The sequence below is a fragment of the Anopheles marshallii genome, chromosome 2 (assembly GCF_943734725.1).
Source record: "Anopheles marshallii chromosome 2, idAnoMarsDA_429_01, whole genome shotgun sequence".
Taxonomy (NCBI): Eukaryota; Metazoa; Arthropoda; class Insecta; order Diptera; family Culicidae; genus Anopheles; species Anopheles marshallii.
In genome coordinates, this window is record NC_071326.1 from 34,934,996 (window position 1) to 34,951,227 (window position 16,232).

Here is a 16,232-nt window from a genome sequence, read left to right on the forward strand (position 1 = left end):
TCGACAATGGTAACCGCTTAGGGTGGTTGCTTTTGTACGGTGAAAGTGATGGTCCGCTCGTTAGTTTAAAGTGAAAGAAAAATTAGTGACCAAAGTTGAGGGGTGAGGCGGGTTGGTCGTGAAAGACGCAAAACGCTATTTACATACATTAATACAAATTATACAATTAAAGGACAACATAATTAAATTTTCACTCTAATGAATGTGTCCGATATGGTCCGTCATGTGTCATACGTGCTGCGTGAGGTTTCGCAGCACTGTGCTGTAGTTCCGGAAGGTAAAATTGGCCTGAATGGCAGAATAGAACGGTTCTGCATATAGTTCACCCTTAGGTTAGGTAAGCACTTAGGTGTGGTGTGTGAGGAGGAGAAACGCATTTTACGACCATTGTTCCACTTCCAGCTTTTACACTACGCCAGATACGTTTAAAATTTGCTTTATTAAAATTTGTCGCAAGCATTAAAGTGTGCTGCGTCGCAATAAGTAGATGGCATCTGTGCTCCGCATCAGGACAGCATTTTCCAAACGAATGTTTTAAAAAATGCGAAGTGGTTGTAGCATTTTTTTTCTCTTACAATTTCTATGCCTTCTATTGACGAATTCTTTCTTAAGAATAAAATTTTGTAGCTTCTTAGATGTTTTTTACAATTAAGTGCAGCCAAACCAAACAGAAGCTTAGTTTCGATTTGACAAGAGCTATAGATGAAGATCGAGGGTAATCAGCGGTTCTTCGGAAGGGGGATCACAAATCACTGGTATCTGGTCATAACATGTCTTCCGGAAGTTACTGCTGTGCATGTGATCGTTTAGGAGCATGGAGCCTGTGCTCGTTTAGGCCGATCTAACCTTATCCGACCTAGATAACTTGATTAGCGTTAACGCAAAATAACAAGTCCAGGCAGAAAATTTAAAGTTGATGATTTGTTTCGTCGAGTTTCGTCAAGTGTCGGGAGAGTGAGTGCCAGGGGCACTAAAAACTGATACATTACAGGAATTGTAAATACTGGTGTATTACAAGAAATATACTGTTAAAAAGGAATGTTCGACATCGGAAGAGAGATCAAAGTGTAAATAATTATAAAGAATTACAAGAAAGGAAGAATTGCAGCACGAATCTTTTTTAACGACAACAATAAGTTTGGTTTTCTGAAAAAAAAACAAAACAATTTGTTATTATTTGCTTCTGCAAATTATCGTCAAAAAATTAATTCAAAGAACTAGGTATGAATTAAAAAAAACATTGTGCACATGATGCAACACCGAGGAGTATGTTTGCGGTATTACTTTTTTGTTGCATTGATTAAAACAACAACGATTCAAATTCTGTCTCGCTATGGATCCCTTCCATGGAAACATTTTGTGTGTGTAGCTTTTAAAAATCGCGACAGCGATTCATTACCGACAGAGAATGATAATTTTGATGTTTCCACAATCAAAACATAACATTTTCAAGCGGCAAAAGGCGCATCAAGCTTAAGTTAACGTTTCATGGTTATGCACCAAACGATACGCCCCAAAGCCCGGCTGCAAACGCCCGAATGCCAGAACAAAGCGTTCGACCGGTGGATGACGGTTGGAAAATCTCTGTCAATGTTTTGTGCGCCAGCGGAAAATAGCGCCCGCTACCTCTTTTTCACTTTTCCCCACTTCTCGCTTAGTGCCCCATGGCAATGTGGCAATCCGCGAACGCGAGCGTTGGGAAGCAAAAATTAACATTAAATGCTGTGCGGCGTTTGTTGCCCGGTGGTATCGTCATAAAGATAAAGCATGCCTTTTTTGACATTTCGGTTTGACAAAACGGTCCGTGCGTCCTAACGTCTCAACCTCCTGGCACCGTGCACCGTTTTGCAAGTCTTTAAACTCTTGCTCGCTAAGATGTTCACACTCGTCCACCACTCATGCCTCCTTCCTCATGCCTTCCACCAGAGCTCCCCTCTGTTCCACCCCGTTAACTAACCCCTTCATGCACGTGCCCGGCGCTCCGGTCCGCAAATAACGACACACGATGATGACGAAGATGAAAGAGGTCGTTTGCCGGTTTGAAACTTGACTTCATAAAGTTCGTTATGAAAATCGAGCCCACACTGTTTACTTTATCATCCAACCGCCGCCTCTCGGTGACTTGGCTTGCCTCTTCGGTGAATTTGGGTCCCGCATCCGGTATCTCGCGAGGTTGGATTTATGGTTCTCCCCCAGCCGTACTCACTGTGCCGCAGTCCCACGGCAGAGGCACCGGAAATGAAGCTTCGGTCCTGGGAAAGATTTCCCGATTTGTTGAATTTGTGTTCCGCCTTCACTGCCGGGCGGGATAGTATTCTGGGTTTTTTTTTCTCCTATTTTCTGAGTGAGTGTGTATGTTTGCTGGGTCCTGCTAACAAACTTTATTATGCGTTTCAGCGTGAAAGAAAGGAACCGTGCAGTATGTGCGCTTGGTACGCGAGGTTAATGATGGCGCATCCAAAAACCCTAGTCCAAAGCGCCTTCATCGCTGTTCGGGGCAAGTTTGGAGGCTGTGCGCTATTTATCTTTGCACCCGTCATTTTCCATGCCACCGTCATTCTGCTAACCGCTTATGCCTGTGAGAATAAATGCGCATCCAAGTGCGCCAATCATTAGCGTCTTATGCAGTCACGGACCGGAGCCCGGAAGGTACTAGGCTGCTGAGTTTGTCAAAATCACACAACTTTGCACCAAACCAAACAACCAACCTGAGAGTCGAGCCGAGACGGCGCTCACGATATTAAATGTGATATCCCCATCGATGCGAGATATCGTACCCGATCTTTCCAATCTTAACCTCGCTGACAGGAAAGGTTGCTCGTGTTAAATGTTTACCTTTCTCCGACACCGGATACAGTTGTTAGTCAATAGCAGGTTATGCACGAAGTTGTGCTATCCGTTTGCTCCGGAAATGATAGCAACACATTTTGGCTGCAAGCTGCAATTAAACGTAGCAATATAAAACGTTCGGTTGGTGGCATTCGGTACGATCGTTCTGTCACCGGCAAGTGCGTTGCACAATGTTGTTACGGTTGCTACTAGGGTTGCTGTGTTTGTTTGCACTAGGAAGTAGCGAGACGCAGCGGCCAGTGCCACGACGTGACGCTAAATATCCTCCACCGGAGACACTTGCCTTCCTGAAACCGCACGGTGAGCAGTGCGAGAAAGAAACCGGCGTTACTAGGGCTGCGATCAAGCGCTTTAGCGATGAGGACATCTTCGAGGATGATCGTGCACTGAAGTGCTACATGGATTGTATGTTCCGGGTGACGAACGTGACCGACGATCGGGGTGAACTGCACATGCTTAAGCTGCTGGAATATGTACCACCGGAGTTTGAAGATATCGCGCTGCGGATGGGCGTAAGGTGTACACGCCCGAAAGGAAAGGACGTGTGTGAGAGAGCCTTTTGGTTTCACAAGTGCTGGAAAATATCTAACCCCGTGGTAAGTGTGACTCAGCTTGAACAGGTGAAGGATAGCTTTTTAGTTACATAGTGTATTCATTCAACTTGCTCTGAATTTTTAGTACTACTATCTGGCGTGACAAGATCCCGTAGGGAAATTTTTAGCATGTGATTTAGCATGTGATGTGCATGGGATTTAGCATGTAAGAGAATACCTGCCGTGAGCTACATTAGGACGCTGTTGCTGTTGCTGCCTGTCTGCTGGTTACCAAAAAAAAAAGTTAATACCATCGTATAGCAATCAATCAATCAATTTTTTTGTGGGGGGACCCACGCAAAAAGAAAAAAGCCGGACCTGAAGCCCAACCTGACTGGTGTATGATTGATTTCAAAATAAATAGTAAGCGCTATCGTTTAGCCCCATTGTTTAGTGAGCAACTTGACGGTGTTGGTTCAATTACAGCAGCAGGGATACAGACTTTTTACGTACATTACGAACACGTTGCGGTACGTCGTCCAACCAGCCCGGGTTGTTTGTTTGGCGCATCGATTTTACAATCCGTCCATCCGTTTGCTTTGCTTCTGCAGAAACAAAGAAACACGTCAGCGTAAAACCCAAATCGACCCAGGTTGTACATGGGTCGTATGGTGTAGTATTACCACAGTCCGTGTCTGGTTTTGCTCCCGGAGCCCTTGTGGTCGTGTGGCGGACGTGTGGAAGAAAAGGCAAATAACAGCGAGAGCACACCTACTAATGCAGTTTGCAGTTCGCGTGTCGGAACTAATGCTTCTTTGCGTGGTGAGTCGATTTTGTACAGTAAACTTCAACTTTCCGTATTTTGAAATTTATTGAGGTGCATGCATAGGGACCTTGCAGAACAGAAAAAACCTTCAAGCGTTTGTCACGAGGAGTCATGTTTCGCCGCCAGGCAGCGTAGCAAATCAAACTGTCTGTTTAATTGAAGACACTTGAGGCTTTAATCGTTCGTTAGTCTTCGGGGCAATGATGGTGTGGATGATAAATTGAAAAGAAGCAGCGCAAACAAGCTGCTTCAAACTTGAGGAAAGTTGCAGCTGGAAAGCCGATTTCGTTTATTTTTAGCTTGCAGGGAGTAAAAGTATAGGCTTTTCACTGAGTACGATTTTTTTTTCATGCCGTAGAGATTTTTTTGAAGAAAATTTGTTTCCTCGTCTTGTTTTTGAAGTATTTTGTTGCCATGATGGTAATATAAGACACGTTTCAGCAGGTATGGGAGAAAAACAATGAAAAATAATCGTTTTTAAAAGGAATAATTGATTCAATAGAACATAGTACTTCAGTTTGGGGGTCTAACGTGTCGGACCTGCACATATCGCATTCTGCATTCGGAAAAGGAAAATATTTAATATGTTCGCTAATCAACGATATTTTGATAAGAATAACAAAATACGAAAGAAAATAATTTTCAAAAGATTCGATCATATTTCGAACGGCTTGATTCTTCGGAAATTTGACTGATAAATGCTTGAAAGCAATTTTTAAGGTAAACATAACATAATCGAACAACATGTGGATTTGATACGATAATCACAGTTGGAAAACAATCAGTGCAATTCTAAATGATAACTGAACTGTATTATAAATTAAATTTAGCTCTCCAGGAGAGAAACATGATTAGACCCAAAAAAAATATGAGTATCGATCGACAAATTTATAATGTGTATAAATTGCATGCGCTCTCTTTGAAGTTATGCGGTAGAAAGCGTACACTACATAAACTTGTTGAACAGTTCTCCGAATGTACAACCCGCAGGCAAAACTAGTTCCTGAGCGCCGCTACAAATTGTGTCATCATTTTATCGCAATACTTTCTCAATTAATAGTTTTCGCAGTTGGGAAATTGATCATTAAACCGGCTTTGACCTTTCGGGTGGTGGCATGGGCATGGTATATTCAAACGAGAAACTTCTACACATGACCCACAGTTTGGAGATAAAGTTCACTACTGTAAGAGCATCGGATTTGCGCTACCGAAAAGTTCCCGGGTACCTTAACTTCCAGAAAGATAACGAGAGCGTAAAGTTGTCCGGTAAATTGGCATCAAAAGAGGTAGTAATGCTACCGAAAAAAGGGACGGGGTAGATGGAAAACATTAGAAACGGTATCGTTAGTACGGTTCCTTTAGCACGTTTTCTCGATCACCTACCTGCGGTTCGGTCTCTTTCCAGCATTTGTGGTGCCCGTAGGCCCGTTCGCAAGGATCTTCACTTGATACGGCCAATTTGTGACACTTTACGAGCACTTTAAGAGCGATCGAGTTGAACCGCTTTGGTATGGCGTGGTAAACGTCTATCAAATCGATATCTCCATCGGGTCGAGTGACGTTGTGCATGCGGAACATACAGTACATGTAGCATTGTAGTTCGCGTGATGCCTCCACCGGTTCTGGTCGATTGAACTGTGCAACTTGATCGTCGCTGGTGCCGGATTCGCGCAGACAAGCGGAATGAAACCAACTTATCTGCTCTAGTAGTTCTGCAGGTAGAATGTTTGGTTGCAATTCAATAGCTACCGCTGTGGTTATTGCCAGCAGAAGAATAGTCAACATCTTAAACATTAACAAGCCTTATCAGCAACAGCGCCTGGCGAGAACTAAACGATACAAGTAGTGGATCGTGTAGATCAGAGATTGGCTGCATGACAGATTTTTAATTGCCACTTATCATTTCGAGTGCGGTAACGTTACATTGAATAATTAGTAGGTATAAAGCGAACGGCTTAATTACATACGCGAATGAGTGTGTGAATGATTGGCATTTCTGGAAAGAACCGGTCAACATCCATTGGGAATGTGAAATCGATCTACTATTATGGAATTAATTAAGTTAACTGTTTATTTTGTGTAAAGCGAAGGAAATGGTTTTCAATACAATATTCGTTCGGAGCTTTTTGACTGGGGAAAATATTGAGATCTTAATTGAGTAAAACTTTCTATTGTAAATTGCATTTATTTTATAATGAAATCGTTCCAATTATTAAGGTGAGGTATTGATTTTCTGTTCGCTGTTCTGGGGATGCACTTTATCCGAAAATACACTCGGTATAAAATGCAATAGCTGTGGACATTACGCAAGTTTAGCACTAGCGCATCGTGTAACTTTCTCTTTCAACGTGACCAAACTTTTCAATTTCCTCCCGTTCTACTTTTTCCTACCAGTCGATAAGTAGTTTTGTTCGTCTAACTAGTTTCACTACGCAGCCACCGAACTGTTGACCAAAGTCGACAGGGTCAACAACACTGGGTAGTAAATCATTGCAAAGTTCCATGTTCGGAGAACCTCGTCCTCAATTAATTGGATATTAGTTTTCGATGGAAACTTACTGCAAAAGTCGTACAAAGCTTTCGAGGGCGAACACTTGCATCCTAGCGTAGAGGGGGCCATTTGTTAGCCGACGGTTGTGAAATTGTTCCAGAAAGAATTCAACCGCAATTTATGACCGTGCGCTTTGCGTGCGACGGCATGCAACTCGATGTGCATATAAGAAGCTCATAAAGTTTGCCATCTCTTGCCATGAAGTTGGCTCCGGATCGGCCAGCTACGAATTGCCGGAATCATTAATGCAGGAGTGATGCGTTACGGGACGGTTGGTTTCGGGTTACTCGGCTGGTAGGAGAAAACTCGCAACATGCATCAGATTGACTGGTGCATAGCAATCGAGTACACATGATCGCAGTGGCGGTCATCAATGGCAAGCGTATCCAATATTCATATAGCCATCTTCATCGACTAGTGAGCATGGACAAGATCGGTGGGTTTTTAGAAAATTCGGTCTTCAAAATGGAACAATCCCGCTCATCCACCATAATGAGGGGCTAGAAAGGGGGGGATATCATTGCGGTAATGACTATCGTAGCAGCTCATGCTAGGTTTCCATGAGTTTTGGGGCAATTTTGCGTTCGTAAGTTCGTAGCACTAGTGAGGCCCATCCGGTCTGGCTTTAATGGCGTAGGATGCGGTAAAACTTGCCAGCTGACGGCCGTCAAATTGCGTCGAGTGGCATGAAAAGCGGGTCAGCTTCATTGAATGTCAGCCGAATGATATTGACCAATGGATCTAACCGATGAATAATGGAGAAACCAAAGTGAACATGTTCTTCGTACGCATACTCACGCTCGCATACCGTTCCGATTGGTGATTAAAATTGAAAGAATAGTGCTTTTAGTGGATGTTTCCGTTCCTTTTCTTTGTTGCTCAATAGCAATGGGAATGTTCCATTGCTTGCCACTGTGCTGATTTTCGGTTGATCCACAGAAGCTGGAGCGAACTTTTCATCGGAAATCAATCAATTACTCGCTGATGGCACAGTAAAGCCGTACATATAGCCATCGGGCTCATCACCAGCGTTTGTCTAGGTGCACCGTATATACGAAATCACTTACCTCCACGAACTTCGCAGGTAAGCACCAGGTTGTCATCCTCCTGCAGCGGCCCAATAGCACCGGTCACGTCCAGTCCGGAAGCGTCGTACACGAGGATCTGATGCGGTGGCACTGGGGATCAACGTGGACAGGATAGACAAACGAAATTAGTGGACATCTTGTGGAGCTGCTGTATTCGCAGCACTGAACACGCACAATGTTCGAGGCGGGTTAGTGCGTCAGCCAATCAATCATCTGGAGCGCATTCGGAACTAATTTTTTGGCCATTAGATGAAATTGAAGGGATTGGAAGGGGAATTGATTGGGCCGATAGGATAGAAGAGCGCAGTTGACGAAGTAATACGATGACCGTTTGGTCGTTTCAATCGATCTCTTTCCATTAAGTAGTATAAAGCGGTTCACAAGAGTTTCTCAAACGATACAAAAAGGGTTTTATATTCGCTAGTTCCATACCATCGCCCTATATATAAAAATCTATGTACATCACTCGATTCAACCATGCTAATATTGTTTAATTTCAGAAAACTCTTATTAATAATTTTCTGATTCACATCGAAGAGCATCGCTCAACATTAGTAGGCTGACATTTCTGTGATGATAATTAGTCTGGTAATTTGGCGAGCTGTTTAGGTCCGGATGTCGACTGTTGTAAAAATCATCACTAAAATTATATTACACGCAGAAGAATTATCAAAATGAATTCCCGTTCACACTGAACATTCAGTGGCGAAAACACAACAAGCGCCGTAGAACCACTCAAACAATTGTACTTCGCTTTCCTGATGAGGCATTTATAATTTCTTTTCCACAAAACAAACTGACCTTTTGCTGAAAGCTTCTTCGTTTCCGTCCCTTTTCGCTGGCAGGTAAACATGTATTCCGGTGTGCCTACATTTATATGGGAAGGATTTATCAGATCGAATGTAAATATTCATTTCCTGTTTGCACTGCATTATTGTCTGTGCAGTTGGTTCACCGGCGACTGCGGGCGGTGCCCGCGGAGGCCGAGAGACGTTAAAGTGTCGTGCAGGAAATTGTTTGAACTCCATTACGGGGTACTTCGAGCGAAAGTGGGCGCACGGGAAGAATTTCACTCCCCGGTTGCGCACAGTTTGGTTTCGAGCGCTTGTTACACGCCGGAAGGGCCGTGTTTTACGCTTTTTCATTTAATCGTTTCAATGGATCTGCAAATACGAAGAGCGCAAAAAAAAAACAATCGCTTTCACCCACTGGAGCGGTACTTCAACATGATGGAGGTAATGTTTTGGTGTTTGATTAAAATAAAAAAAAAACGGCACCCGATACGGTTCTCGTGAAAGGATGCGCGCTTAACCAAAAAAAAAAAAAAACCTGTGGGTTCCGTAGTTTGCTTATGCAAAGAACGTACGTAAATTATGCAAACGGGCCAAACATAATGATGTTGATTGGTTGGCGAAGGTACACTGCCATGGGGTCGGAAACACGGGGGAAAAAACGGGTGGGATTGCAAAAATAGCAATCCCAAAAGTGGCCCCTGGTCGTTGGTTAGCAGTATGAGTGGTTAGCTTGTTTCATCTGGAAGTGGTTTAACTTTTGGGCGAAAAATAGCCCAACATTGACACTTCTCCGCTACGTGCAGCTTGTAAAGTCACCTGTACCACCAATAAGAAACAAAACATTTTGACAAAGTGTACTCCAGTCTTCCAGACATTAGCATTATGCTTTGGCGTTACCTGTCTGTAGAAAGGAAACAAAAAATGGCCACACGAAGTGTTTTGTTGAGCATGGACAATTTTCTCAATTGGAAAAGTTTTTCCACCAAGCGCGCTAGCCAAGTGCGGCCGAGCGGCACGCAAGCCGCAACCGAATGCTGCTCGTGCCGTGGACGATCGAAGGGCGTTGCGATTTGAAATCATAAATAGTTCATGTTTGTTGCAGATACCGAAAACAAATAACACCTGCACCGTCCTACGCCACGTGGTCGAATTTGCATTTTTATAGCTTTTTAACATTTTATTTTGCGTATGAAATTAATTGCCAGCACTGTTGAATTGCTTAGAACGGGGCAAAGGGAGTAGGGAGTTGTTTTTTTGTTGTTGGTTTAGCCATGGGGAATGGGAAATTTCATCACGGCCCCAGCGTCCCGTTGCAGAGATTGGTTCAACTTACCGGTTACGGTCAGGTTGATGCGATGATTTCTTGTGGGCGAGTTCTGAAAATCTACTCGGCAACGATACACCTGGGAAGAGTGTGTGCATAAACCATGTACAGCGTATTGTACACAAACAGACGCGTAAAGAAGAAAGAGGTAAGCAGAAAAGAAAATCATTAGCAAAACGGAAGCAAACGCTCCAAACAACAAAGTTTTGGCGACCGTAAGCCATCGCTTGAAATCTCGCAAGATCCTGCCCCGGAGGGGATTTAGGGAACTTTGAGGATTTGTTGCAATGGGTAGCTGTGGCCAAAATACTCACTCTCACATACACACACTTACACACACAGGCAACTTACCCCTTCGTCGTCCAGCTGGATGTTGTCCACGCTGAGTGCGGCCGGTTTGGAGATCGTCACGAAGTACGCCCGTGGTCCGAAGGCGCTCGTTTCCGACCAGTAGAGTGCCTTGGAGAATTGCCTCCCCCGTACGTCGTAGCTGCGGAAGCATGAAGCGAGAGAAGGAGAAAAAAGTTTGGTTAATTAAAATTTTCATAAACTTCCACCGGTGTTCCCCGGGAGCTTTCGCCCTCCTGAGGTGTGCCCTCGCGAAAGCTGTAAGTGTTGAGCTTCAGAGACGGTACTCTGATCAGATTAAGCCAGGCGTTCGGTTTGAGACAAGTTTCCGTTTTACAAGGTCGCAACACCGAGGCGCAAGGACAAACAATGAGAGCCGACGTGCGCACACAAGCAGCGCCATCGAATATGACAAGGTCCCGGGCACGGCGCTGGTGCCCTCGGCTGCCCACGAAGACACTCCCGCCGGAGCGATAATGTAGGAAAAAGTTTTAATTATCATCGGTTTCGTGGTAATGCGGGGCGTTCGTTCGTCCGTGTGGCTGCGTGTTATAATTAGCTTCCAGACGCGCCGCTCGTACATTTGCGACCTCTTACATTCAGGCTTTTGGGTGCGTTTTTGTTTGTTTGTGTGGGGGTTTTTTCGGTGTCGAATCGCGGGTTTGGAACGGCACGGGACACAGCAACCCAAAACGAGACGTGAGTGTCAACAGTGCGATAGAAGACACAAACAAACGGGGTCGGTGCTTCGAAGCCAGCGTGGAGGGTGAAAGGTATAAACGATGACATTGAAGCGATGAAGCGAAACCGCATTAATGTCATCTTGTCCTCACCCAGCCCATCCAATTCCAACCATCGCCTCCACCATCGCTCCTTGCTCTTTCGATTTCGTTGGAAGAACGCATGGTAAGTGAAGATAAACACCTTTCACCATTTGTCGCCAGATTGTTTATGCTTTGAAGCGGATTACCGGAGATTGCCCGGACCGAAACAACGGTCCGGTGTGGATCCCAAAATCTCTCCAATCCACTGATGGGACAGCGCTTCCGTACTGCCCAGCGCTTCCATCCCACTCCAGTTTCCGGATCTGTATTCTCAGGGCTAGGATTTCGAGGTTCGCAGATGGATACGGAGCTTTGTTGGGTAGATTTTTCCGCTGACCCAAGCGTACATCCTTCACGTAGCACGTAGTACCGCACGGCACGGCAAAAACCATCGGTGTTTCCATAATTCCGTACTTCTTTTGTTCCCAGGGCTCTTGTGTTTGGAATGTTACGACCTGATTTCACCTTTCAAAGAAGTGTAATGGAACGAGAGGCCGAAACGTGAGGCCAATTCGCAGGCCGGAAGCTGAGCTGAGGATGACAAGGATATTAAAATAAATTTCACGACACCTTTTGGCCCTCATTTGTCTTTTGTGTGTGCGGTAGTGTTCTGCAATCAGGGCATGGTTTTTTGTTGCTGTTGGCGTGTTACATTCCTAACGCCTTTCACCCCGCCTTGCACGGACTGACCGAGCTGTCTTGCAGGTCGTGGACATTTGTTTTTTTTTTTTTTGCTTTTTCTGGATGAGCTCGGGAAGAATGATGTTGGTGGAGGTGTTCCAAAAATAATCTCACATTCGCCACGGTACACTTTGGAAGGGTCCGGTTGGGTAATTTAGGCAAAGGGCAGCTTCAGCAGGCGATAGGCACACACATTTCGACGCACCGATGGACATTTACCGATTGCATAAATCTGTCCTTTGGTGTCAATGTCATCGACCGGGAAGGTTGAAGACGTAGCGTTAGTGTTTGCGCTAATATTTCCAATTCTTCCATACATCTTGTAGAAGGCGTACTCTGGCTGACTGCCATTAAAATCATTGTTTATATTTGGATACTTTCCGAAGCACTTTTAGAGGTATTGGTTACAAGTGTTTCCGGTTTCGATAATACGTGCTTTCGTTAGCTGAATATTTTCATTAAAGCCTACTTCAATCAAACTCATTTTGGCTCGTGAGTCGCAGATTAGTAGCTGTAAGTATAATCTTGGTACCCTATTTCTAATTCAGGTCATGTTTGTAACCATTCGTAACTAACCTTATATCAGTATAAATATCCTTAGATCAATTGCCCTAGACCTAGTTCAGATTATACCTAAAAAAAACTGTCATTTATGCGATGGTAAGAAAATTAAATATATTAAATAGAAAAATGCCTACTAAGGCATTTTGAAAGTTGATTTACATTCCTTGCAAATTGCAGAACGCGAAACAATTGTTGTGCATTGATAGATCTCATTATGTGTAATATTTACCAACCACTCAAAATTTTATTTCTAACGCCAACCGAAAGGCGCAAAACCTGTACGGAACGAAACATGAAACATGAAAATATAAAACAATCGTAAATGTTAGGACATTAACAATATTGTTAGGATAATTATACAATGAAATTTAAATCTCCACATCCATAATGTTCCTTTAAATTTGTATAAACTGTGACATTCAATTTAAAAATAGTTGAATAAAGGAAAAAGATACAAAAGCCTTTCCTGACGCTTTACGGCAGCGGTGCGCAGGGTCGTTGAGTCCTATAAGAATCAATATAACTCTATTGTTGGTTTGTTAGAGCATTGAAGAGTACAACTCGTAACATTAGCATTAATGAAATCGTAAGAACTATGCGAAGATTTAAAATAGCTCTAAAGCAACAAATTGCTATCTGGTTACTAGTATTCTTTTAACAGCATTTCGGTTCCGGCGTAAAAGATTACGGATCCTTTCCGAGCACTGGTTTAATTCCTAATTTTCGTAAGCAAATCAGCAGTCACCTCAATACTACCCGTGCCATTAACTGCAAATTACCATTCCGATTTAAAAGGATCACTTACAGAAACGCTCGAAGCGTTAGCGTAACCATTGAAACGTCCCATCTTTCGCTACTTCGGATTTTCGGGGAAACTTCCTTCGCGCGGGGTAAATGGCTTACAAGTGTCCTTCAATCAGACCGCTTAACGAAAAGCTCATTCGCTGATTGCGTCAATCCATCAGATCGGAACTGTTCACCTGTCTTTGTGCTTGGTAAGATTATGGAATGTGTTTTTTTCCCTTCTTCGTCGCTTCCTTTCAATCAAATCTACCGGCTACGCATCCCTTATGGGCACGGAAAGCGTACCATTGCGCTCCGACATCGCTCCTTATACGGTGCATTTGTTTCCACCGACATCCAACTCCCTAATAAGGACTCGAAGAATTGAGGTTTGTTCATTATTAACTGCTTGCCTTTTGTAGCGGTTCTTAAAGAAAATGAAGCAAAAAATAAACAGCTGAACAAACTTCTTTCAGTGAAAACCAACCAACCTTCAGCGAAAATTGTACGTGGAAGCAAACGGTCGGATACAGGGGTAAAAAGACGACAAAAAGGACGAAAAAGAAACATAAAAAAACGGGATGAAGAGAGGGAAACAAAATCAGCAGGCGCAAAACGTTTTCAACAAAACCCATCCAATTTCCGCTCATTCCATTTGCCATCAAACGATTTCCCATCCTATATCGGGGCCATGGATGGAAGTCGGCTGGATGGATGGTGGCGGTGACTGTTTCCTGCCAGCCTGCACATAAAATCGTTCGCTCGAAATTTGTTCGTCCGCACCCCGAGCACGGCGGAGATGAGCGAGAAAAAAAACCCGGAATAAAGTCGTCGAAATAGTGGGTGAAGTGAAGAGCACGGCGGCAGAAGTGCAGAAGGACTGATGTCTATGAAGAAGCACCGTTTTCGTTTTCTTGGAGCGAACTCCTACATGTACGGGGTGGGTTTGTTGGCCGTATGGCATCATCGGGTCTCAAAACGTTTTGAAGTTGAAGTTGTTGGGAATGTGGACCATCTTTAAGGAAGTCCGTTCGGTATGATGAAAAGTGTAAGCCCTCGTGATGAGCGAGGAAAGGAAACAGCGGCTGGCGAAAAAGGCACACAAACACACACCCACACATACACCCATACACCAAAGTGCCTTGTTGAGACGTTGCAAAGAAGGAAAGCGAGAAAAAAGGAAGTGAGATGGGCAACAAATTGAAAAGAACTTTAATGAAAAGCGTAGCCAGCGCGGCGCTGAAACAGTACCTTTCATTTCACCGCACAGGTTGGGTCTTGATTTTGGATCATTGTTATCGCAAATTAAGGAAATTAAAAGCACGGTGGAATACTCGGGGACGTTGGGCACAACGTGGTGGCCCTGTGTGGAAGGAAATCCGATAATGGAGGGAAGGGATGGTAAACAGAGGACAGGCACAGGGATGACAGGGGCCTGATGCAATGATTGAGTAAAAATCAGCCAAATTTGAAAGATGTTCGTGAGAGAATTTCGAAAAAGCCCTGATGTTGGGATGGAGTTTTCTTCGATGGTTTTCTATCCACCTTTTTGCAAGGGAAGGTTAGGGATTTTGCGGAGTTTTACCCAACTTGACCGAACCGGCATGGGAAGCAGGTCTGATACTGACTCGGGCTCGAGGGCATCGTATCACCGATCGTAACACCGGCAACGGCAAACAGGCCGACTTTTATCAGTGACTGAGAGTGTGTGGGAAAAATTTATCGCACTTGAAAGTTGTGCTACGTTTTTGGGGAGGGTTTTCACATATATTCACATGTAAGCCGAAGTCTTTATGATATGTGTGTGAGTGTATTTTTTTTCGTATCCTGCAAGACCCTTTTTCACGGCTGCCCAAACCCCGTAGGGAGCAGATCGTTCGGTGTCGAAACCGGTGAAGGAAATCTTCTCCGTTGCGATTTCTTTTTTTTTTTTGTTGTTGTTGCGAGAACACAATTTCCGAACCCGCTTTTCCCGACGGCGACGGCCCAACAATGTTTGCTCGAAATTCGTTTTGCCCTGCTTGCTACCTGAACCGGTCCGGGTTGGGGAAATGCTGGCAGAGTGGAGAATGGAGTATCGCTGTTTTTCCGTTGTCCGGCGTTGTGCTGGTGCAATTTGATCTTCTCAATCGGGCAGCAGGACACGGGATTAGGGATAAATGTTCCTATTTATATTCCAAATTGACAATATAATATCAATAATCCTTTCGATTCTGGGCTCCAGTTACGTCAGAGTTGCAGGGAGGTAGTGGATTGTGCCCTCTAAAAAGTGCCATAAATGAACCGTTGCGTAACGACGAACATATAAATCATCTTTGTTGCGCCATTGTGGGACATCGCATAAGGTGTATCGTTCAAAAAAAATGTGACCGTTGATCTTTTCGGATACATTTTTATACATGGAAATGGTTTTTAAGAGTATCGTCGTCGTATAGTTGCTTATCATCGTTAGAAGCCTTTTTCACCCTTTTAGAAGGTGTTGGTCCCGAATAGGAATAGTTTAAGCTAGAGTAAAATATTTGCAGCAATGTATCGTTCACAAAAATCCTGGACAAATTATTCCACAAATTTGCAATTTTATGGAACTATGCCTTGCTATTATACGATAGATCAGAAAATCCATTTTTTATTGTTTGAGAATTACGGTTCTTGGCCGTATTGTATGTTTAAAGTTTTATCTTATACAACATAAATTGATGACGTTTCCAATACATACGCTTCATCCGAACGATCAGATGATCATTCAGTGAAGATAACGCATTAAGCACAAAAAAAAAAAAGAAATACGGAGACATAATATTTATCAAATCATCTCACAACACAACCTGCCTGCCTTGTCATGAAGCAAAACGAAGGAAAGAAACGAAACCCCTAATGGAAATAAACCATCGACAGACGAGACGAAACTCGTCGTTGGCCTGCAGCAACATTCGAAACCTAACGACCATTTTCGATTTCCTTTCCCGATCGTCAGGGCCGGGAGGTTTGGAGTCAGGAAATGCTTTTACGGCCGGTAGATGGCGGCAGGTTAAAGTATCTTGTACCGGTGGTGGTGACAAGGAAAAT

General features: G+C 43.8%; 3 protein-coding genes across 3 annotated transcripts in view; 1 reads left to right on the forward strand and 2 right to left on the reverse strand.

Annotated features, from left to right (window-relative positions):
* The window catches only part of LOC128707332 (uncharacterized), a 113,038-nt gene that overhangs the window by 43,077 nt on the left and 53,729 nt on the right, over positions 1-16,232 (reverse strand). The window contains exons 3-5 of the mRNA XM_053802284.1: positions 10,318-10,456; positions 9,976-10,045; positions 7,828-7,938 (exon numbers count right to left, since the gene is read on the reverse strand). Coding sequence (XP_053658259.1) covers positions 7,828-7,938; positions 9,976-10,045; positions 10,318-10,456 — 320 coding nt within the window. The remainder of the gene's footprint in view (positions 1-7,827; positions 7,939-9,975; positions 10,046-10,317; positions 10,457-16,232) is intronic.
* On the forward strand, positions 3,021-3,546 carry LOC128707333 (general odorant-binding protein 83a-like). Its single transcript, XM_053802285.1, has 2 exons — positions 3,021-3,446; positions 3,529-3,546. Exons 1-2 carry the CDS (start codon positions 3,021-3,023, stop codon positions 3,544-3,546), a joined length of 444 nt encoding a protein of 147 aa, XP_053658260.1.
* Positions 5,487-6,003, reverse strand: LOC128707334 (general odorant-binding protein 83a-like). The gene is made up of 2 exons (XM_053802286.1): positions 5,593-6,003; positions 5,487-5,504 (listed from the first exon to the last, which is right to left on the reverse strand). Exons 1-2 carry the CDS (start codon positions 6,001-6,003, stop codon positions 5,487-5,489), a joined length of 429 nt encoding a protein of 142 aa, XP_053658261.1.